Here is a 24449-nt window from a genome sequence, read left to right on the forward strand (position 1 = left end):
ATGTAATTAATAACATTCATTTCTTGGTTTCCTTTTTTTTTTTTTCCATGGGTGGCTCTTCAACTAGTTTAATAAACACTGGACTTAGACAAACAAGCTGCTTTTTGAGGAATGCTTTTGTTGGTAGATCTTTTTCATGATACAAACAGGCTTCGTTTTAAAGTCTCTTGTTGTGTACGGGTGAGACCTCATTAGCTGTTTCGGAGGTCTGCTGTCAGACCAAAGCGTGTTTACAGGGCATGGCACGGCTATAAGCAAGCGCTGGTTGAAATTAAAGAAAAAAAGGTCCTTGCTGTCTCCCTGCCAGCTCAGATGGGACCCTAATTCTTCATGATTCCCGTGCCCTTAAATCCACAAGCACGACTTGCTCGAGGAAGGAATACTTTTAACAAAAACTGCAGACTGGCTCATCTTCAGGCTGCTCCTGAAATGGTTTTGTCTTGATTAAACTGTGTTTGCCATCTAGTGGCAGCAGCCTTCAATGGAGCATCCTCATCCTCCTCCTCCTCCGGGGCGCAGGGCAGGAGGTTGCCAACACTCTGGAAAGCACTGGCAGAGAGATGCATCTGGCTCTTCTCAGCAAAAGAAAATCCCAAAGATGGGCTTTAAGAAAAGCCCCAGGTAGTGCTACGGTAGGAGCTTTTGTTCTGGATCAGATCACGATTTGGCTACAGTTTAGTTTTGGGGGAACTCAGGAACGGAGTTTTTGTGCGTTGTGATGCATCAGTGAAATACCTGCTCGTGCCTGAGCTTTTTCCACCTTTTGTGATGTTTCTGACTTCTCAAAGCCAGGATGTAGTGGGAATGTCAGGTTAGATTTTGATTTTCTGCCTGTGATAGCTCTGTAATCTCTGCTGTGGTATGCACCAGTCTGCACCAGTATTGGTGTGACGGGGCTATCGGGATGCTCAAAAGAACTTTTACAGTGGCAGACACAACCTGCAAAAATAATAACCTGTCCTTGCACTTCTGTGAAAAAATGTGTTTCTTTTCCTTTAGCTGCTTTTGTTGTCTGTGAGAGTAAATAATTCCTTCTCCCTCTGAAGGTCTGAGCACTCACCGAAGTACTGATGGCGGGTCATGAAGACCTGAAAATGGAAATAGGCTTCACGCTTTGCTCCCTTAAAATTTCTGTAGTAGCCTTGGATGGAAACCAAGTCGGTCAGCACGGGGAAAGTGAACCCAAGGGGACTCACCCTGTACGAAGCTGTAACATTTGCAGGGCTAATATTCCCCCAAACTGTCGTTTCAGGGAAAACAAGCGTTTCCGAGTGTACGTGGTGATCCCGCTGCTGCCTGGGTTTGAAGGGGACATTTCGACCGGCGGGGGGAACGCGCTGCAGGCCATAATGCACTTCAACTACAGGTATTTTGGGGGGGGGCACTTGCAACACAGCAGGTCTCATGGGAAGGGCTGAGGCACAGCGGTGCCGGGCAGCCCTGTGCTGGGAGTGGGGTACGGGGGAAGGCAAAATGGCCCAAGACAAGGTGGCTTTACTGAAAAACTGCCCTGTTATGGTAATATAGCCAGGGCACAGTCTGTGGAGACTCCAGAGTGAAATATCCCTTGTCTGCAAGGATCCTACCGCACCCCCAGAAGGACGAGCAGGAGACACGAGCAGAAGGAAAGCAGTGTGTCTGCCAAACCTGGCCCCTCTGCCTGAGCTTCCTCCTGCAACCATAGGTCTTTAGAAATTGCCCGTGGGTTGTTGTTTTTCAAATGAGATGCTGGCTGTGGCTTTTCCAGCCCAGCCGTAATCACACGGACCCCCTGTCCTGGCGTTCTGCACGTGTTGGCTTGCTTTCTTGATGTCGCTTCACATCCAGACCTGTGGCAGAGACGGCAGCAGCCCTGTTCTCGACACATTTATCGTCGTTACGGTGTGCTCTAGGAGGCAAAAATGCTGCTGGGCTCCTACGCGGATTGGTACAAGCTCCTTTAGGAAATGAGCAGTCCTTGCTGTATGAACAGTCGTTTGGGAAAAATGTGTGCTCTGGAAGCACCATGTTTCTTCTGCTTGCACGGGGTATTTAAGAGGCATCTGTGTTTGCCATTTACCTCACCCGGTTCTGCTTCGGCATATGCCGTTGCCTGGAGTCGCGGTGGTGCTGACGGCTGCCTACCTTCTTTCCAGGACCATGTGCCGAGGAGAAAACTCGATCCTGGGCCAGCTGAAGGCAGAGGGTAAGAGCTTTATTCCTCTCCTCTATGTTGTTTAGTCTTGGGATGCTGCTGTTGGATGGATATATAATGCATGAATTGGATTCTTCGGTTTCTTATTGACGCGGGCTTGCTGTGGCTGAGGGGTTCAGGCATGGACTGGGGTATCTCCCAGCAATGTGTGCTACGGGCTGCTGTGGACTGGTGAGTGACCTCCTCTTCCTTCTCCTCATCCCATGGCGAGGTCTGTTGGGTCACCGAGCCATGGCCGGGTGTCAGACCTCACGCTTGGATGCAGCCCCGATCCGGAGGAGGGGAGGACCCCAGGGAGGAGCACGGCGCGGCTGCAGCTGCCGAGGATCGTGTTATTTGGAAAATGTCCTGAGCGGGGTCACGCTTCTGGGAGCGATGAGCCCTCTGCCTCCCCCGTGAATCCCACCCTGGGTTTTTCTGGCACTCGTCGAACGCGGAGAGGAAAAACCTGCCTCAGCAGGATGCTGTTTCTGAGTCGCTTCCTCGCCATGAGGATGCCTGCTTGAATTTGTTCTTCTGGGAATCGGAGCACCATGAAAACCCACGTATCACAAATACTAGGGACGTACATAATGCCTGATTCGTCCTAGGTCTGTGTGTAAATCTGAACTGCAGGCATTAAGACATGTTTTCCGTACTGTGCGCAGACAAAACACCTGCTTCCAGCCCCCTTTCTGCAGGATCTGCAGAAGAACAGTTGCACAGGCCAGTTATTTTAAGATGTTCGGATCAATTGTGAGCACTTGCCTGCTGCGTCAAGGGAGGTCGGGGTCATTTCTCACCAAAGTGGAAGTATCTGAGCAGGCAACGAAGCAGAGCAGCACAGAGAGCCCACAGCCAGCTTTAAAAGTCTTATTTTTAAAGAAACTTAATTCCATTATGTGTGTGTTTATTATTTTTTAAAAAGTCAAAAGTGAGCTGTTATTCATATGGGTCTTTATATAAAGAAGGTCTTTTCTTTTTCTGCTCTCTTCCGCCTCCCCTCATCCCATCGTATTTGTTCTCTTTTGATTTTCAGTTGGAGATAAGTGGATCAACTACATATCATTCTGTGGACTTCGAACACACGCGGAGTTGGAAGGAAAGCTAGTCACAGAGCTCATCTACGTTCACAGCAAACTGCTTATTGCTGATGACAACACAGTTATAATCGGTGAGCGGGGGGCTCGCGGGACCGCTCGATTGTACCTGGATTAATCCCGTTGCTTCTCTGCCCTGTACTCAGTGCAGGCTGCGCTGCTGTTTGCTTTTCGATGTTGTGATTTCTTCCTCGTGAAATATTTTGCTGCTTAAAAAACAAACAAAAAAAACCCAAAAAACAACAAACCAACAAACCAACAAACTCATAAATTCATCAGGAGGGTAGGGAGGAGGGAGGAGAGTATTTGGAGGGCTGTCATTTAATTTGTTTTTCTAAAATGGTTTTAAATCTCTGTGCAACAGTGAAGAGAATCCCAGCGCAGGGAATATTGTCCATCTGTCTTGTATCAAACTCTGCTCTAGCAGGAAGACTTGTGAGACTTGTCATCTGTTCCTTAAAGAACAGAATGTGCCGTAAAATTTGGAAGGTTTGGACAACATGTGTCATTTATCAGCTCCATTTCCTAGGAATGGGGAAATCTGTTATAACAAGTAATAGATATCATTTCATCCATTTCTTTTACCATATTTATTATGAGACCACGAAGCAACGGCAAGACCTCGGGCTCAGAGTTCTACATTGCAGCAGAAAAGCAGGCTTTTAGCCTGTTTCTTTAAAGAAACCGTTCTCGATCTGTTACATCAGCAACAAAAACTTTGCCAAAGCATAACTTAATGCCAGATTTTGCAAGACTCAAAATGCTCCCCTTCTTCCAAGCAGCAGCTGGGCCTGTAGTCGCGGGTGACCCGTGGTTAGGTTGGCTCCTCTGTCACCCGCTCAGGGGTCAGATCCTGTCTCCAGAGCAGCCCAGAGATGGTTTTAATATTACAGCGGGAACAGTGTTGTTGCAACTGTGATGGTCTGGGGGCCTGAGACAGCTCTTAATTTCTATTTTCTGTACCTATAAGCCTGAGGATGCGTTTTTATACAGCGTGTGCCAGGTGTTGAGGTGATGGGGAGCCAGCGTCACCCCTTTGCCACCCAAGAAAGAGGCGGTGCATGGAAATAGAATGCTAATGGAGCCACTGTGCAAGAGAGGGAGGTGAAAGGAAGGAGTGGGGCTTAGCTCATTTTTCCTCCGGAGGTGTTAGCTCCCCTTGAGTTAATTCAGTCCCTGGGAAGGCTAAATGGCTAACTAGTGCCTGGGGGTCTCTTACAGCCCTGGGGGCTGTCTGTAGCATTTTTGTTGTTGTTTGGATTAATGACCTGGTGACTCCTATCGCTGGCTGGCATCTTGCTGTTCCCTCGGAGCCAACAAGTGCCGTGGTGTCCCCCATCCCTTGCCTTCTGACGGCTGCATGGGACAGAGGAGAATTGGGGGATTTTCCTGTGATGCTGCAGGTGTCGGAGCCTGCACAGCACGGCTGGGCTGGGGAGCTCCCACCGCGGTGCAGAGTCAGGGCTGGAGCCACCGTGACCCTTATGCGCCTGGGGTGGTGCATTTTGGAGAGGGACCCCCTCCCCAAAAGGCACAGCCAGAGCCGTGCAGTAGAAATGCAACGAGGGGAAACTTCTGCTGCCCTCCAGCAGCTTTGCTGGGGGCTGAGGTGGTTATTTCGCAGGGTGCGAGCGGGGAGCTCTGCACAGGACACCCATAGGTGCTGCTGCCAGGGAAGGCGTCCCCCCAGCACCCCTCTCCTTTCTGGGGTTTGGGTTTTACGTGGCGAGCAGTAGTGCTGCAGCAGGTATAGGGCAAGGAGCAGAGAAGAAACATCTCCCGAGGTTGGAAGGTCCCCCAGAGTCCTGGGCTCTGCCGCTGCCTCGTGGCGTCAGCAGGGACATATCTGATCTCTTGCACCTGCGGACACAAAAGTGTGGTGCGAGCCGGACAAGGAGGGTCTGGGTGTTAGTTACCCGCAGCGAGGGGATGACGTCCTTCTTCCTCCTAGATCCCTCTCCTGAAAACCCCTACCTTCCAAATGCAAATGGAAAATTTCCCCTCTTTACGCTACTAAAGATAAGAGCGGATTTACCTATGGAGCCCACCCAGCGTCAGGTAACTTGGTATCCAAACCAAAGGCAGTTGAGACTTTTGAAAGCTGTGGCATCCTTCAGCAAAAGCATCTAGGAAGTTACAGAAGAGTTTGAAAACCTTGGCCTGGGCTTGGCTATGATTTAACCTTCTTCCAAGCCTGGAGCTTTTGAAGCCTGCAAAAATTAGGTAGGTTTTTTTTTTTCTGCTCACCCAAATTCTGGCTCTGGGGGTTTGTGTTTCTATAAGGAAGCCCTCTGGTCCAGGTTTTACCTAGTGAAGCCATAGGCAGTCCCCTGTGGAGACAAGGGACGCAGAGGGCAGTGGGTGGTGATGGAGGGCGTGCCAGAGCTTCTCAGGCAGAGGTGGTGATTGCGGGTGCTTCATTTTCCCCCCTCGCCAGGCTCTGCCAACATCAACGACCGCAGCATGCTTGGCAAGCGGGACAGCGAGATGGCCATCATCGTGCAGGACACCGAGACTGTCCCCTCCGTGATGGACGGGGAGGAATACAGCGCTGGGAAGTTCGCCCAGTCCCTCCGGCTGCGGTGCTTCAGGTAGGGCACACGGGGCTGGCCGAGGGCTGGCAGCCAGCGGGGGATGCAGGCAGGGATCGCTCGGGTTTAGCATCGCCTGGCCTGGATTTATCCCACAGTTTTGCTGCTGTTTCACTGGAATTTGCCTTTCTCACGCTGCTCCTGTCCTCACCTCAGCAGCTTGACTTATGAATTGTTTTACTCCAGGATTTCACTGGGAAAGCTCATAAACAAGACAGTGATATTTTGCCTCCAGATCCTGTTTTCACACTCTCTCAATTTTGGGTGATGGTGTCTCTTTCTAGTGGAAGTTTCCTCACTCGGAGCAGCCATCTGGCCCACAACACGGCTGTTTTTTCATTAAGACCTTTCCCCCCCCCCCCCCCCCTTTTTTTTTTTTTCCTCCACCCTGTTTCCCATCTGGACAGTTATTGCACAGAGGAAAAAAAGAGAAAAGAGGGCAGTGTTATGGCTGACAGACTGTTGCAGGGGATGGGAGCAGGAGGGCGCTGGGAGCACGTAGGTTTTGGCAAGTCCCAAGGAAACTTTTCCTCGCCTGGCATTTCTCAAAATGGGAAGCGCCTGGCGTTTCAGCCTCCATGAGCATCGATTCCTTTGTCTTCTCAGGGTTGTCCTTGGCGGCTCCGATCTCAGTCCAGAACACCAGGATCCCGTCTGTGACAAATTCTTCAAGGAGGTGTGGATTTCTACAGCAGCTCGCAATGCCACCATCTTCGACAAGGTGAGGAACGTGGCGCCCCTTCCTTTTCCTGTCCTTTGTTTTCTTTTCTTTTTGCCCCGTCGTTTCCTTTCTTTTTCCGTGTGGTGTCAACAGATGCCAACTGGAGAAGCAGCACAGGGAGGGCAAGGTCCAGCTCCTAGGGTTGGACCTTCAGAGATGCTTTGAAGGAATGAGTGGTGTCGGTTCCAAGAGCTGTGAACAAGAAACTGGAGTTTGTGCACCCTCAAAGTGTGATGACAACCCAAGAAGGCAGGAGTTCTGATTTCTCCTTTTATTTCTATCAGTTGTAGCTCCAGTGAATGGCCTTGAGGTTCTTAACTGCTTCTAGTTGGCCATAGCATAACTGGAGTAGAAGCAAATTTTACTTCTGGTTTCTAATAAGCTTTTGCAGTGATCAGAGAAAGCGCCGGAGTTTCCCTGCTGCCCGCTCTAGCCATATAGATAGGCACATACCTCTTCCCTCCCCGTTCTCCAGACTGTTAATTAAGTCACTCCCATCCCGGGGAATTTGTAGTAGATGTTTTGGTCCTTCTCAGGAACTCTGCGTTGCAGTATTTCCCCCACACTGACGTGCCACTTCTTTCTGTTTTCATCAGGTTTTTCGATGCCTTCCCAGTGACCAGGTGAATAATTTAACCCAGCTGCGCGATTTCATCAACAAGCCCAAATTAGCGAATGATGATCCTGTGAAAGCAGCAGAAGAATTAAAAAAGATTCGTGGGTTTTTAGTGCAATTCCCCTTCCGTTTTCTGGAGGAAGAGTACTTGCTTCCCTCCGTCGGAACAAAGGAGTCCATGGTACCCATGGAGGTTTGGACTTAAGAAAGATGCAGACTGCTTTACTTTTTAAAGTCTGGTTCTCTAGAGACAAGCTGATGAGCGATATGGGATTTTGGAAAGCTTTTTATTGCTAAGGGAGGCAAAAAAAAGATCTCCACCAAGCTAACGTGCCTTTCTTAAGGATTTTGGTGGAAGAACTTGAAGCAAATCAACACTAGCAAAGGAGAGGAGCAGAAAGACTTGGAAATTATGGCAAAAGAGAAGTTTATCCTCCGAGGAGTTACTTCTTAAGACATGTTCTGGGCACCTAAAGGATGCAGGCCACTTCCTAGGATAGGAGACAAATCCCAATCGATGTTACTGCTGCGAGCTGTGTACTGTGGTTGCATACGTACCGTGATCGTGCTGTGGCTGCGCAGGAGTCGTGGGCTGCGTGTGCTTCTAAGGCTTTCGGGTGTCCGTGCCATGGCTCATCGGAGTCCCCCAGCACCCCTTCATACGCCGTCAGAGCACGACATGTACCTCTGGCGCTGTCGGGAAGTGCTGCCTTGGGCTGTCCTGCCATCACAGCTTCCCAAGTGTAGGTGTTTCACTTCTTACATGGAAACGGACTAACAATCTTGTATCAGAATCAGCATTTCGGTCTCTTCTCCCCTCGGGGGGAATAAACCCCCTGTTTGTACCACAGCTGGAGCAATCAGCAGTCCTCATGCCCTGCATGGTGCTGCCTGGGTCTTGGCAAAGGGCAACTTGGATGGAGCCGGAGGTGCTGGAGATCACGGGAGCTCGCTGGCCTTTGGCAACACGCAGCACATCAGTTTGTTCAAACTGCGGTTGAAGGCTTTCTTCAGGAGAGGATCATGGTTTAAACTCAAGCCTTAGCTCCCCGGAGCTGAAGGAAAGCAAAGCTCTGCATGTGATGGGACAGAAACTCAAAAGCCAGCATGGGCCAAACTAAGCCCTGCGCTCTGGGTCCTCCGTTCATGCATTTTGTTGCAGTACATAGGTAGACTTTTCTTTCCGTCTCTTCCCTCTCTATTTAAAGGAGTGAAAGGCCGTTAAGCTAGAGCAGAAGCCATGCTCAAACTGAGCTGACATGTCGCTTTGTAGGTGGGGTGAAAGGAAGGGGGAAAGGGGATCAGTTAGCAAAGCCTTGCCTCTGGTTTACTTTGTTATTAGACCAGCCACAGTCTTGAGCTCAGCCATGCGGGATGTGTCTTCCCAAGCACCGGTAAAACTCGGCATGCCCAGTCCTGTTTTCCATTTCTGTAAGACAGTTTCCAAAGCTATCGTGCATCTCGCTGTGCAGCGAAGTAGCAGTTCGATTCGGCATCCCTGGGTGGAACACTACTGCTCCGGGGTCAGGACCTCGCGTGGTGGGTGCCGTCCTGCGTCTTTACACCATCCTCCATCCTGCAATGAGCTGTGTCTCCCGATTCCAGCTGCAGTCCCGGGAGAGGTATTCTCCAGCACGCAGCAGGGCTGAGGTGAACATTGAGAGACCAGACCGTTAGAAATGCCTAACTGAGAGCTGGATGGGGAGAAGCAGGAGGCTGAGCTCCTCTGCCGCCACTGTGTCCGGGGGAGTCCCTTCGCTGGCTGAGCTTAACCATGTGCCCAGCTCTCCCTGGTAAAAAGACCAGGTGAACTGGTATTTACTTTAATGCACAAACGGGTTTCTTTTTTCCTTTTTTTTAGCTTTTCCAACAGTCTCACCTGTTTTTCACAGAATCACAGAATGGTTCGGGTTGGAAGGGACCTTAAAGACCACCCGGTTCCAACCCTCCCACCAGACCAGGTCGCTCAGAGCCCCGTCCAACGTGGCCTTGAATCCCTCCAGGGATGGGGCAGCCACAGCTTCTCTGGGCAACCTGGGCCAGGAGCTCACCACCCTCACAGGAAATAATTTCTTCCTGATATCTCATCTAAATCTCCCCTCTTTCAGTTTAAAACCGTTCCGCCTCGTCCTATCGCTCCACTCCCCAGTGAAGACCTGGGACAGGATCACACTGGTTGCCCGGCTGTCCCCAGAACGGAGCTGGCACCACGGTTTAGCTGATTTGCCTTCTGTGTCGTCAGACCTGTAAATAGGCACTGGGTAATTCCGTACCTGCTGCATCACCCGAGCAAGTGACCACCCCAGACGTCCCTGCAGGGCAGCCCGAGTCTCAGCCCCTTCCTGCGCTTTCCACTGTTTTGCACTCGTGTTTTGTAGATGCAGTTGCCAGTTACATTCTTTTCTGGCTGGTGCGTCCGTGGTCTGGTTAGCCTGTTGGAAGCGCACATGCAGCATTTTACGTGATGCTCTTTGGTCCAGGGTGTTGATGCTTTTAGCTGGTGTGCTGTAAGCTCTTGTTCCCTTGATTATTTTTTTTATTATTATTATTTTTTTTTTCCCCTTAAAAAAATTGACCTGGGGTCACCCCCTGCGGAGCCAGAGCAATATGTGACCCGACCATTCGCAATCAAGAAAGATCAAAGGGGTCTTGTTATTTTATGTCAGTGCTAGTTCAGAACTTTTATCTCTTGATATGTTTTTAGCTGTTTTAGTTTGAACAAAGCTGCTAACTTTAAACGATTATAGCCTGTCAGAGAATCATTGTAAGTCACGCAGAACTGTATTCATCCTTTAAAAGGAAGCGTTCATCCCTGCCACCCATACACGAGAACCTTGAAGAAGTGCAAGGCTCCTGTCGTCTTCTAAGTGCTCTTATTGTCCCTATTGCCATATTATCAGAGATTCTTATCATTGTTAAATTACCCTTATATTGTCTTTTAAGGTGGCTGGTAGCTAATTACTGGGGCTTTGCAACTGCAGTGGCGTTAAGTCCCCCTCTGCCAGGCAGCTTTTTGAAAGCCCAGGTTTCTCTTTGCTGAGAAACCACCCGGGTCCTGCAGCACGCAGCCCACCCTGTGGTGGCCGCTGGTCCCAGGTGACACAGCAGAGCCGCAGAGGAAAGGTTTCATTGAATGGACCAGGTGCTAATTAAGAAGGTCTTTTATTACAGTAGCAGAGGGGCCTCACGTGGGTGCTCTCTCTGGGAGGAGGTTTCTTTTGGTGGGAACAGAGGGGCCGCGCTGAACGTTCCTTCCCTGTGTTGGCGCTACGTTCCGAACACCAGGAATTTAGTAGCGTTCAAATGCAAGGTGTGCAAGGCAGGCAGCCTGGGGGCAGTGAGTGAGAGCCTGGCATCCCCAGGGGCTCGTGGGGCCACTGACCGCCCCCCCGTGAGTACAACGCTGCTCATCCCAGAGAGGTTATGGGACTGGAGCCACCTCCGGTGAGGGCACGACTCTTGTTCGCACCGGCGAGCTGGCTCCTTGGGATTTATTTCTTATATTAAGAAGCCTGAGAGGTTGAACACCTGGAGAGAGTTAATTTCTGCACCTAAACAATCACTACTTCTTAGTCCGCAATACCAGGATGGGTTTATTTTTAATACCTTCAAACTGGAGAGGATCGCTCGCAAATGCACAGTACTGTAACAAGCGATGTGGATTCAAGCACTATCAAACCTGGAAACATGAACTGTTTCCTGTGGCATTTATTTGTTAGAACGATAGGAAATAAGATAACTTCTCCCAAGCTCAGGCTTTATTTTGTAGTTCAACCTGAGTAGAAACTTTTTTTTTTTCCCCCTTTAATTTATTCCATAACATGTGCCACTTTGAGAACTCGCACTCCTTACCGTATCTTTTTAATATTCTGATATTTTAAAATGTGTGGTTTATTGTGTAGATGTTGGACTGGATAAATATTTCACTTTATGGTTTAAAATTAATGCATGGTTTAAAAAATGAGGGCTAAAATGTCATCCTGTGTAAGAACTTTACTTAAAAATAACTTGTAGGAGAACTACTGCAGTGCTCCGTGGCAGATGCAAAGTGCTTGGCTCAGTTTCTGGTCTCTTGGTCTCGGTTTGTCGCCTGACTTGATGTGACCTTCGCTGGATTAAACCCCAAACACTCCATTTTCCTTTCTTTCGATCAGGTTTCGCAACACGATTTCGCAATCCTGGTGCTGTCCCTGGGGGAGACCTCAGTGCAGGTTTTGCCTAGCTGGGACCCTGACATGAATAATTTACGATGTCTTTATTCCTGCCGCGGAAACATCCATGTACAATCAAGCTCAGACATGGTTTGCTGTCGTTATTTCAGTGTGACGCTTGTAGTTGGGAGAGTCGGGGGGTGGTGGGGTGTAATCCGTGGGCAGAAGCTGCGTTTGTGGGGACATCGAAATGAAAGTCTGAGTGGTCCTTTACGTTAATGCCATTTCCTTCTCCTCCTGCCGAATGTAAAGACCCGAATCCGCGCTGGTCTAAACTGACGCGCCTCCATCAGCTGCAGAGCTGCTGCGCTGGGTGTCTGGCAGGTGCGGAGGATGCAGCGGTGGCCGAGGGGAAGAAAGCAAGCGGTCTCCAGACCAGGTATTTGGGTAGAGGTTGGCATCTCTTGGGTGTTGACACCACAAGGTGTCAACACACCCTCGCGTTTTGTGGCGCTCCTTCCGCAAGTTGTGTCAAGCAAGCGGTCCCTTCTGCACGGCTGAGATCCTGCTGGAACCAGGAGCTTTGCAGAGCGGAGGTTTAAACCGGGAGCGTAACGCCGTGGCAGCGAATCAAGTTAAGCACGCAAAACTAAGGTGTATCGAAGCGCAGCAGACCCACAAACCATACATCAGCCGTTGAATGCGATGATCCTCTTGGGGTTTCTCTTTCTTATTTTTTTATTATTATTTCCCTGCCCGCTTTCTGTGTTTTCCAGTATTTGTGATTATTCTGTTTTTAACCTCCTGGTGTGTTTCCATAAAATCTCCATGGAAAGAATTCCAACTTACCTCTTTCCTGACACTCGGGGAAACGAGGAAAAAATGTGGAAAGTCACAGTTCCTGGGAATGTTTGCGTTTGTTTTTTTCTAAATCGTGTCTCTAGTTCAACTAATCAACAACAGGAGAGCTTCCACTTCGGGTGCGAGTGCAGGTCTCCGTGCGCCTCCGCCTTCCCATGGTGCAGTTGTGAACACTGAATATCCCTTCTGTGAAGGCTGCTGGAATTGAGTTTTGTATCCCTGTTTCTGCTAACGATCCGCTTTCCTTCCCACTCCGTTTGTATCTGGTAAATGAATGTCTTATTAATGGACTGAAAATACAACTGATCATCATGTTGAAAAATTTGGCTTTGGTCTCGTTTCTGCGTGTTTTGGGGACGGCGGCCGCATCCTGCTTGTGGGCTGAGTTTTGCCCTTGGGTTGGCAGCGCTGCCCCCAGACATGGTGGGGAAAGGTCCAGAATCGCAATAAAAATGACTAGACTTGACTCATTCGCGCTTTCCTGGGAGAGAGAAATTGCTGGAGTGAAGCAGCATAGAAAGAGAAAATTGGACTTCTTAAGAGAAATAAATTTAAAAATCCCGTTTTAAAGGGTAGTAATCCAAAGGCATTATGAAAGGCACAGACAAAACCAGCCTGTCTCCAGAATAGAATTAACTTGCCACTGTCCCTTTTAACTTTCACTAAAGGAAATTTGGCGTAGAGAGAGGAAAAGGCAGATTACGGGTGTCCTCCAGGGGGAGAAGAGCCGAATAAAGCCGCAGTGGCATTTCCAAGCTCTGTTGCAAACTGCAAACATATTAACTTCTCTGTTTCTTAGATTTCATCTCCTTCCTCAAATGCCGAGGGGCTCTACCGCATCTTCAAAAACTTCCAGATCCAATCTGTGCCCTTGATTAACACAATAAACCAAGATAAGGCAGCCCGAGCTTTGGGAGCCGGTAAAAGGCAGGCGGCTGCTGATGGGCACCGTCGGCTCCTGCTGCCGCTTTGACATCCCAGAGCTAATTACATGCTCGCGGCATCACGCTGACGAGGTCTTGCCAGTGGAGATAAGGGCGGGGGGAGGCGGTGGAGCCCTGCAGCCCCCGCGGGCAGCAGAGCGGGCACGGGGGTGACACGGCTGAGGTTGGTGGCCGCCGCTGGCTCCGGCTGGGTGGCGTTGATGGGTGTCGGTGCGAGCGGCGCGGGAGAGCCACCTTATCTCAGTGCACGCTTAGCTTTTGTGTGAAACGAGAAGTGGTCCTGAATCTAGAGAGTTTAGGCATCGGTTTGTAGGAAGGATCCTGTCCTGGTTTGAGGTAAAGCAGAACTAATTTTCTGTTCAGTAATTTTACTTTTCAGCTAAGCCTCTTCTAAGTAAACGCTCTAAAATTAACGGTATATTTTTCACACAGTGTCCGCTTCCAGAGTGCAAAGAGCTGATTGTTTATAGTGAATGCCAAGGAATGGTATGCTGAGAGGCTCTTGCCTGTGCTTATTGCTGTAACAGCCAAGGCCAGGTAACTCCGTTATTTGCCCCGTTGGAGGGTCGGAAGCGGAGAAGCGTAGAGGGGTCGCACCTGCGGGGAGGAGCGGACAGGACAGGAGACCCAAAACTCCCTCCCATCGGCATCATGCTCATATAAAAGCTGAGGGGTCAAAGGGTCAGTCTCTTTCTTCGATGGCCGGTGTCCAAGGGGGACTCCGTTCGTCCGCCCTTGATCCCTATCCATGCGTTTCTGAGCCCAGAACCCAGTTCCCGTCCATCGCTGGGTCCAGTCTGGGACTTTCTCAGTGTCTGCTGGTGACACGGTTGTCATCCTAGGAGCTTGATACAGTTTTGAATATATTGTATATATTCCATTATTTTCTTTTGTGATATTATTATCTTTTCTTTATATTACCAGTGTTTCATTAAAGTGGTTTAGTTTCTTTTCAACTTGTAACTCCCTCTCTCTCTCTCATTCTTCTCTCGCTTGGGACACAAGTTAGAGAGCATCTGTGACTTGTTTTAGTGCCCAGCCCAAACCACGACGGATCCTTTCCCTCTCCTACGTGATGTAGAGGCCCAACTCGAGGGCACCCTTGCTGCTTTTGCTGTTTTCCCCTCTCCTACGCAGAGGCACCCAGCGCTTTGACCGGGCACAGCTTCATCCGCGTCCACCGGCCCGTTAGAAACACAAGTGATCGCCGGCTGAGCAAAAGAAGGCTGCATTGCTGGTATGTTTTAATGGCCCTATTCTTTCCAGGATGGATTTCTCCAGCCGCTTTTGTACCGAGGCGGTTCCTTCCCGCTCTCACAAGTCAGCTTCTCCGTTCCTGCCGTCTCCGCAGCATCCCGTGCCGGAGGCTGGAGAAATCCTCTTCTCCACGCCAGCGCCAAGCAGATCTGCTCTTTGGGCCTTCGTTAGCCATGCATTTATGCACAGAGCTCTCAATAAGGTGTCAACTTTTTAATGAGTACCAGCCTTTTGCGTGTATGAAATTACCAATACTCTTCAGTTATTTTTGTAGAGGAGGAAAGTAGGGAAGAAAGAAAGAAAAGGTTTTGTGAGACGGGTCTAAAGGCACATGAAGGAACAGGTTTCGTCTCACTGCTAAAAATCAATCTGTTTTAGTTTCTCTGCAATTGCGCCGGCTCTTCAGCTTTTCAAGTACATCTCCGAAGCGCTGGTGCGGTGGAGCGAAGGTTTTAAGAGCTTGAATCACAACAGCACTGTGAGTGAAATGCTCAATTTTTTTTATTGGAAAAATTAAAAGTGACAGTTTCAAAATTGGTTCCACTGCTTTGATTGATTACTCAGAATATTTAGCTCAAAATGATTATGGCAAGGTTTTCTACTGAGGCTCATGGCTGGGATGGAAATTAATTTGGAGAAAGGAGGGAGGGGGGAAGTTCTTAAAAAAGAAATTACTCTGCAAAGGAAACTGTTTATACCCAGAATCAGTGATGAGCAATCTCTCTGTGTTCAGCCTGATCTCGATAATGAAACATCCTGTGAGTTCCCATTTGAGGACAAAGGAGAGGAGGGCAGGGAGATAGTGTTATCGTGGCCTCACAGGTTTCTGTTATCTGGAGATTACTGGTGCCCGGCGGAAGCGGAGGAGCCGTCTGTGTGCTGCTCAGGAGCTTTGTAGTGTTCTGCCGAGGACCTCTCCATGCGGTACGTCCCTACTGGGAAACCTGCCCTGGAGCAAGGGTTCATAGAACCATAGAAGTGTTGGGTTGGAAGGGACCTTTAAAGGTCCAACCCCCCTGCGGTGAGCAGGGACATCTTCAACTAGATCGGGAGCTTCGGGAGAGGACTCGGTCTGTTTGCCCGTCATTTTTTAATTTTGACTTGAAAGCTGGGTTTGAGATTTTGGAGATCCTTTTACATTTTAGGATTTCACGTTTCAGACATGCTTCTCCTTGAAATAGATACATGGTTTATGAAATAAAATATAAAGCACTGTAACTTCAGAAATATGAACTAGGTACTGTGTACGGAATTAATTTTAGGCATGGCTAATGGCTTGCTTTATACAGAAAAGCCCCATTTTGGCCAGTATCAGACATGGAACTGGGGAATTCCAGACAGGGAGGCAGCTGTAGCCACGGAGCAGCACAGTACAGCAGTTGGAGGATGTTGGTCCTCGGGTGTCTCATGTCCTCTACACGGCAAATCCCAGGTGAACTCCAGAGTGTGTGCTCACCAGCAGGAAAGAGGATAGCAGGTACTGGTAATAGAATTACATGTGTCTGGATGTAACCTGTGCGTTTAATCACACCTAGGAATTTAAGCTATGTTTCCTTGGGGCCACACTGAAGTGCGATTTCACTGATAAGCCGCTTTCAGATAACATTCAAGCTAACTCCTCTTGGACCTCCCACAGCCCGAGGAGAGCAGCACCCAGCCGTGGGGATGCCGTGCCAGTGGCTGGGGGATGTGGGGGCTAAACTGAGCTAGAACTGAGCCTTCTGGGGACCACGTGTTGGGAGTGGTGTCCATCACTGCACCTGCTAGGACTTGACTTCCACTTTGGTTAAACCCGCCATCAAGGTGACCTTGGCTGTGGCTGGGGACACACCAGGGGCTCGGAGCCCTGCAAAGCGGGGGCTCAGAGGACTTTTCCCTGGTTGCCGCTCCTCACTCTATGCTCCCCCGCTCTACCTCACCCTCTCCATCCCCGTTCTTGCCTGCAGCACTGCCCGTCTCCATCCCCTCTGGCACCAGGAGGGACAAGCTGGGGGCCTGATGCCACCCAGCTGAGATGCACAGGGGTCAGCAGTGACCATAGAATAGTTTGGGTTGGAAGGGACCTTTAAAAGCCATCTACTCCAACCCCCCCTGCCGTGAGCAGGGACATCTTCAACTAGACCAGGTTGCTCAGAGCCCCGTCCAACCTGACCTGGAACGCTTCCAGGGACGGGGCACCGACCACCTCTCTGGGCAACCTGGGCCAGGGTTTCACCACCCTCAGTGTAAAAAATGCCTTCTTTGTATCTAGTCTAAACCTTCCCTCTTTCAGTTTAAAGCCATGACCCTTTGTCCTGTCACTACAGGCCCTGCTAAAAGGTGGCGTGCCCACGAGATGAGCCGGTGCGCAGCGACGGATTAAAGCCTCCCCGAGAAATCGTTGCTGGAGCGAGATGCTTCCCAGCCCCTCCAGCTCCTCCCTGACAACGAGGGCTGGGTGGCTGCGGTCCTCTAGAGGGTGCTGCGGGCTCAACCTGCTCACCCACCGGAAAGATGGGTGCCCGCTTTCCCCCGGGGCGGCCGCAAGCCCTCACCCCGGGGTGCTGGGTGCTGCCCTGCCCGCGGGACCACAGGGACACCGATAAGCGGCAGGAGGACGAGGAGGACGCAGCCACAGCACCCAACTCCCTCCTCCACCGCGCCCCGACTCCCGTGGGAGCCTCTCCCAGCGGGATGCCAAGCCCCTGGGGTGCATCCCCAAATGTGGCCTTGGTGGCTGCACCGGCAAAGGGTCAGCACCGTCCCTTTTCTTCTGAACACGGTCACGCTGAGCCATTTTAAAATTAAATACTGCCTCTATCTTGCCCGCTTGGTCTTAAATACATTCCCTGCCTAAAATGTTACTCCCAGAAGGCTGTGTTAGCTCTCGAACGACTTGCCGCAATATATATCTCCACTTTGTTTCCTTGCAGACCATATCTGTAGGACATCAATTGTACCGGCTAAGAATGCTTACAAACCCATTTCCTGCTGCAGGATGATCACATTATACACAATTACACACTCTAGGAATTTCTCCTGAGATCCAGCTGGGTACAGGCTGGAGTGACGGAGGAGCCGGAGCGTGTGCGGAATAATGAATCATTCATTCAAACCTCCGCGCTGCCTTCAAGCTCTTGGGCTGTGCGAGCCCGTGGCGAGCTGCACTAGCTCCTCATTACCCTAAAAAAAAAAAAGCTGGAATCGTCTAAATCATTCCAAATTTGGTTTCCACTGTGTCCGGCCGCTTTCTGTGTCTTGCCATTTCATTATTCTTATTTTTATGATATCGGGAAGGTTTATGCAGAATTTATTCAAAGTGTCTCAGCAGGAGAAGTCTCCCTGAACCGAGACGTGATGTTTCGGAGACTTTCTCAGCAGGAGCAAAATCCAGTTGTCCCTGTCCCCAAGGCTCCTGTGCTCTGAACAGACTCAGACCAGTATCACTTGGCCTGTGTTACTGGTGGTGATGGCGGCGGTGGCAGCACTACTATGCATTTGCAGTGCAGCACCAGGGTGCCCCTTTCCAGGATCCCACGATGCTAAGGGACCTAAAACCACAACATTTCCCTGCTCTGGAAATCTGACAACCTTATATAGGACAGAGCAGGTTGGAAACATGGAGATGCTGCTTGTCCTCATGATGGGTAGGGATCGTACGTGCAGGGCTTTTCCTATAGACGATAAACTGATGATTTTCTTTGACCCACTATTGAGTCTCTCTAGCAAAGCCACGTGTTGTAGTGCCAGGGGAAGGACGTGGAGGTGATGCTTGGACACGATGAAACCCCCCGGTGGGGAGCACGAGGCCCATCAGGCCATGTCGACCGACCCGGGTGCAGGACGCTGGCGCGGCCGCGGTGCCGGGGCTGCAGCGTCGGTGTATTGCAACACCCCATGAAACCAAACCGCCACCTTCCTCTTCCTCTTTCTGCCCGAGGCGCGCCAGAAGCAGCTCTCCTGCCCTGCACCGCTCGCTCTGGCCCGGGGACGCAGCCCCCCGCGTGGCACCACCTCAACCGCTTCCCTGAAACCCAGCTGTGTTTTATTCGCCGTTTCATCGTTATCTGCCAGCTCGAAAGGCCGGAGCGTATTTGTTAGCCGAAGATTTCCTTTTAGGGAGCTGGCGGCAGATTATCCTGGCTGTTTCTCACGATGTGTAGTCTAAGCTGTCACCCACATTTCCAGTGTTTTACTTCTGCTAAGGGTAGAGCAAGGCTGGAGTGGAGCCAAGGTGCCGGGGAGCCCTCCTCACGCAGGGCTCCGGGACCTCACAGATCACATCCCCTCCACCCCCAGGTCACCCCAACTTACCTGTCATTTCTTTAACCCTCTCAAGGGTCGGATTCTACCGCTTTCCTAAGGCTACGACTTTCAGTTATTTATTTCTTTTTAAAATATACTAGAGTATAGACGTCTGGTTCTAGGATCTAGGATTTGGGGCAAAAATCGAGCGAGCTGGTCCCTTCTCGTCCCCGTGGTAACACCCAGACACGCTGCTGGGAAGAACCGTCCTTTTCGAACAGACTGGCGCATTCTCCTTTTGTTCGTGATAACTTCTGTTGTACTGGGTTCATATTAACTTTGAGGAAAACAAGTTAATATGGGATTTATCGGTACACAGGCTTTTTGCTAGTTTTCTGATGTCGCTGCCTGGGTGTCTTTAGCGGGTGCCCAACATCTTGACAAAATTGCAGTGGACATTTTCCGGTGCTCCGTGAGATAATCGCAGTTTGCCCCCACGCGCTCCTTTCGTTCTGATTAAATGGCTGCTGGTGGTGGTGGTGGTTTTACCGTGCTTCGGCTGAACTCCGGTGTTAGGCTGACGCGCTCGTTAAGTTCCCAAATTGCTTCACCTGCAACAAAAAGGACCTGAAACAAAACACAGGCAACGCTGGTAAGGGCAAACGCGGCTGTTTTGTGTCCCTGGAAGAAACTGCTGTCTTACAGTTGTCTTACAGGGGTTTTTTTCATAATTTTTAACGGGTAATTTCAAGTTAGCTGCATCTCAGCTCTTACGCTAGCTCGTGTTAGAGGCAGAAAAGAAAGGAAAAACAGGGATGAAAGAGGGCCTGCCTGGTTCAGGAGCCCAAGTCCTATTTTCCAATAGCCACCTGGGCTTTTAGCAGCCTAATTGCCATTGACTAGCAGTCAGACTAGCTCTTAATGCTCAGCTCTGCAGAGGAAAAAGCTAATTCCCTTTCAGCAAACAGCCTGTGTCAGCTACAGCACTTGCAAAACTCATACTTTGCTGTACGTGTCATTTGGTGCTTCTGAGAGCGTGATTGCTCAGAAAGTGCTAAATCCCCCACCTGCCTCTGCAGAGGATAGTGGAGTTTCTGGTAGGATATGTCTAACTTCCAGCTTGAGATATTGTGTAAAGCACTGAAATCTACTGTAACAATTAAATAATGCAGAGAAGTTTTGCAGCAAGGTCTCCTGAGGAACTGTCGGCACCTCCCCTCCATGCATTTTGGCGAGGTGCTGGGGTACAGAGGGGGTTTATCCCTCCGGAGATGTCTGCAGCTTGCTGCTGTCCTAAGGCTTGAGGATTTGATTGATCGAGAGAGGTGATTCTCCTGATTCTCCCTCTACTCTGCTCTGGTGAGACCCCGCCTGGAGCCCTGTGTCCAGCTCTGGAGCCCTCAGCACAAGAAAGACATGGACCTGTTGGAGTGGGTCCAGAGGAGGCCACGAAGATGCTGGGAGGGCTGGAGCCCCTCTGCTGTGAGGACAGGCTGAGAGAGTTGGGTTGTTCAGCCTGGAGAAGAGAAGGCTCCGGGGAGACGTTGCAGTGGCCTTCCAGTCCCTGAAGGGGCTACAGGAAAGCTGGGGAGGGGCTGTTTGCAAGGGCATGTAGGGATAGGACAAGGGGCAATGGTTTAAACTAGAGCAGGGTAGAATCATGGAATCATAGAATGTGTTGGGTTGGAAGGGACCTTTAAAGGCCATCTAGTCCCACCCCCCTGCAGTCAGCAGGGACATCTTCAACTAGATCAGGTTGCTCAGAGCCTCATCAAGCCTGGCCTTGAACATCTCCAGGGATGGGGCCTCCACCACCTCTCTGGGCAACCTGGGCCAGTGTCTCACCACCCTCAGTGTAAAGAACTTCTTCCTAATGTCTAACCTAAACCTGCCCTGCCCTAGCTTAAACCATTGCCCCTTGTCCTATTGCTCCATGCCTTTGCAAACAGCCCCTCCCCAGCTTTCCTGTAGCCCCTTCAGGGACTGGAAGGGGCTCTAAGTTCTCCCAGGAGCCTTCTCTTCTCCAGGCTGAACGTAATGGTGTATTTGTTCTTTTACAGAAACACCTCATGACTTTATTTCAGGCCATTACTGGGCTGTCATTTATCCCAGGTAAGGGAAATTGCATGTTTTCAGCTCTCAGGACTCTTCGTTATTTCTTCATGTCGAGCGCATGGTGCTATGTTATTAAAAGTCAAGTGGTCTAGAACGGATGGCAAGAAATGAATGAGTTTGGGAAGTATCCTCAGTTTCCCTCAAGTTGCTGCTACACCTTTCTCACCAACCTTTCTTTCCACAAACTGAGAATCGCAAACTTCTGAAACACGAGATTAATTAGATATATAACATCACCTTTACAACTCTTTCTCATACGCTAGTTGCTTTGAGCCTGTAGGGGACAGAATTTCAAAGGAAATTTTCCAGTTCATCCTTCCCACTCAGCACTGGTGCACAGGGGAAATGGGGCTCGGGCACGTCTTTGTCATTTGGGGTCGATCTACCTTTTTCGCCAAGGTTTTTCTGAGTGTCCTGTTCAGTTCCCAGCTGACGGCTTCCTTGTTGTAACCTACTCGTGAGACCCAGGCCGCGGGCTCAGATGTGGGCAGGGTTTTCCCCCCGGCTCCGAGGACCAGCCCACTCTTTTCTGCTCTCTTAACTGAAGATGGAGTCATTCCACTGAACATGCAGCACGCCTTTCGTAGTCATTTTCAAAACCACCTAGTTTCCTGCCTGGTGTTTTGGTAGTTTCTCAGAAATCACGTGTTAACACTAAAACCATCAACCTGTTTAAATATATTCGTTTTCTTTTGTTCTAGAGGTCCCTGAGCTGAACCAAGCGTTGACCATGCTCTTCCCATCCTGGATGTCATTTCGTTTCCAGGTCTCTGCTGACCAGTGGGATGCTGCACACCTGGGTGAACCCTTCTCCCTTCTTCATGGGTTTGCCTCCTAGGACGACTTGTCATTTATGTTTCAAGGACTTTTTCCCTGCCGTAATTACTCAGAGTCCTGCTTGTCTGTCTTTGTGGCTTTCTGGAGGTATTTCTTGGTGGCGTGGTGTAATCTTCACGGCCCTTGAGGGGTTCAGCCATCCTTTCTTGTTTGCAGTTGCATTAGCAGCATTAGTCATTAGGCCAAATGGCAGCGGTGAGGACACGGCCACATTGGCTCTTGTCCGGATCTTTACCTTTTTGGAGGCTTTTCCATCTGTAGGTGACATCAATGACTTTAGCTGGTATTTGTAGGAGCGAAGAGTGTTCTATATTACAGGCTGAAAAATGCCTTCTGAGGGTCACAAAAGTGATGCTGCGGGAAGTCTGCTGTTCTGCAGAGTTTTCTGATATGGTCTGTAAATCAGGGCATCTAAACTCTTCAGGGTCTCCTGGGCCTGAAGCCAGCCTGCATCCACTTCCCTGCCATGCAGCAGCACGCCACAGAAGACCTTCCATACATAAAATCCGGACCCAAACACCTCCTTTCTGAGACGGTGAAGTGATACTTTTGGGTGCTCTTGATGGTGATTTTGTCCTTTGGCAAGTCAGAAAGTCCTGTGCCTTTGAAATTCTCCATCCATTTCATAAGAGCACAGCCCGTCTTGCCTTCAGTGAACATTTGGGTTAGCTTTTTTTAAGCTTTTCCCTGTTATGACAGGACCTAGAAACCCTTTTTTTTTTTTTTTTTCTTTTTTAAACCATTTTCATCTAATTCCAGGAGGAGTGCTTTCATAGACTGCCACATCTCCGTGAAGGCATGAGGAAGTAAACACCTCTGAGCAAAGCCTCCACAGAAAGGCAACTGCAGTTGGCTCAAACCCTGTCTTCCTACTCAGACACTAACACTTTAAGCACTACTCAGATGACTGCTTTAAGTTGCTTTAAGTACCTCCAGTTGTTTTCTGACTCGTTTCTGCTTTGGTCATTGACTATGAGTAGGAAGCCTGAAATATCAGACTTGGAAAGTCTGTTCTGTGGTTTAACCTTTCTTTTTTATATATTTTTTTAATATTTTTTTTTCTCATAGAAAAGACTTTTGCCTTGTGCAGGGCAAAGCGATAAATATTCAACATCCTCCCAAAAAGGCAGAAGCGTAGCGCCCTTGTGGCTCTACCTTCTTTGCGGAACAACACATCTCCCAAGGCACAGTGAAGACACCAACGGAGAAAAAGAAATGAAAATCTGGAAAACGATACATGCCAAGGAGGTTGTGGACCTGGATTGCCTCCAATCTCACAGGTCTCTGAACGCCCCGTATGTTTGGCCACCGCCGCAGCCCCGTGGGACCTTCGTTAACTGCACTGCGCAGTTCCAGTTTGGTAACCCCTTTCCCGAGGAGAGATGTGGAACCCTACCCACACCTCAGGACAGATTATCATTTTGAAAAAAAAAAACAAAAAAAACAAACCGAACCAAAAAACCCCACCTCGTTGTTCCTGAAATGTGTCTTAATTAACTCTGAGCAATTTGCATTTGACAAAAGATAAAGCCAGTTTCTCTTGTTCTACTGATCTCTGCTTAATGCCAGATTGGGGGTGGCTTCAGGTCAGGTGTTTCCCAGGCCTGGGGCTGCCTTTGGTCTGCAAGAACAAGCCAAGAAAGAAGAGTGAAAGCGAGAATATAAATGCTTAGGGTAGCTCAGCTCCAGACTGATCAGCATAAAAACCATATTGGGATGCTAAATAATTCTGATAAAAGGCACTTGAAGAACGGAGCAGCTGTTCCTCCCCGTGGACAGGGTTGTAAAGCAGGTATTTATGGGCAGAGGTCCCCGGAGGACTTTCCTGCTGCGGCGGGTGGGTTCTGGAGCACCGTCTCTGGTCCCGCAGCTCCCGCGTTCCGGACCTTACGCATACTGATGTTATCCTTGAGATCACAGCAAAGGAAGGAGAAATTAGTATTCTTCTGCGGGACTGTGGGAACAGGTTTTGCTGGGGGCAAGGCTGCATTGGGTTTTCTGCAAGCAGCGGAAAAATGGGATTTTGATTGGTTTCTAAACAGTCACAACTGGCACATTTTAAATAACTATAAAAGACTTGCCACACTCCTCAAGAGCAGGGCTGCCCTTTGATGGTTTTGTTGTTTTGTTTTTTTTTCTTTTCTTTGTGGAAGAGGCACAAAGGAAAGAGTTTAACTGACAAAACGGCGTCCTACATCACTACACGTGGCATGTTCCCGAAGAGCGACATGGCAATGCACTGCCCAAATAAACGACGCGTTCGGCCTGCCATGCTATAGCCAGGCGGACGGGAGACCACCAAAGGCGCAAGTGCCAGCTTGCACGCACACGTCATTACGTACGGTTCTGCTCTACCTAAAAATTGCACCGTCACATTTAAACTTTAGTATTCTAGTAAATAATACAGCCGTGCTTCAAAGGGCGCGGGTGCTGGCCACCCTGGAAAAGCCTCCTTTAACTCAGGCAAGGCAGGCAGCCAGCCTGATCTACACAAACCAGGGAAGGGCACGGCAAGTCCTGCTTCTTTTGAGCACCTTGCTGGCCTCGCTGGGGGAGCGCTTCGAGGCTGATGTCCCCTGGGTGACTTCGGCCCACGGTGGCAGGCAGCCCCCAAGAGAAGCGAGCCACGCGCAACTGCAGCAGAAGGGGGCACGAAGGCAACGCTGCGTTGGCCCCTCGGTGCCAAATATTTTGGGGAAGGACAGGTTGGAGGGGTGCTGTTGGGCGAGTTGAGCTGCTGGCAGCGTACCAAGCGTACCTCCTTCCCTGCAGAGCCGCAGGACTTCGCTATTTAAATGCACCGTGCTGTTCCCTGGGTATGAATCTGTGGAGGCAGGTGTTGTTTTTTTGTTTTTTTTT

General features: G+C 49.8%; 1 protein-coding gene across 3 annotated transcripts in view; it reads left to right on the forward strand.

Moving 5' to 3' along the window:
• PLD1 (phospholipase D1) overlaps nucleotides 1-12535 on the forward strand; it is an 81822-nt gene extending 69287 nt beyond the window's left edge. For all 3 annotated transcript variants that reach the window (XM_074589969.1, XM_074589968.1, XM_074589970.1), the window contains 6 exons: nucleotides 1253-1366; nucleotides 2136-2185; nucleotides 3213-3347; nucleotides 5711-5864; nucleotides 6471-6585; nucleotides 7182-12535. In XM_074589969.1, the coding sequence (XP_074446070.1) occupies nucleotides 1253-1366; nucleotides 2136-2185; nucleotides 3213-3347; nucleotides 5711-5864; nucleotides 6471-6585; nucleotides 7182-7406 (793 nt within the window). In that variant the 3' untranslated portion in view covers nucleotides 7407-12535. The remainder of the gene's footprint in view (nucleotides 1-1252; nucleotides 1367-2135; nucleotides 2186-3212; nucleotides 3348-5710; nucleotides 5865-6470; nucleotides 6586-7181) is intronic.
• Nucleotides 12536-24449: the final 11914 nt, after the last annotated feature.

The sequence above is a fragment of the Larus michahellis genome, chromosome 6 (assembly GCF_964199755.1).
Source record: "Larus michahellis chromosome 6, bLarMic1.1, whole genome shotgun sequence".
NCBI classification, from domain to species: Eukaryota; Metazoa; Chordata; class Aves; order Charadriiformes; family Laridae; genus Larus; species Larus michahellis.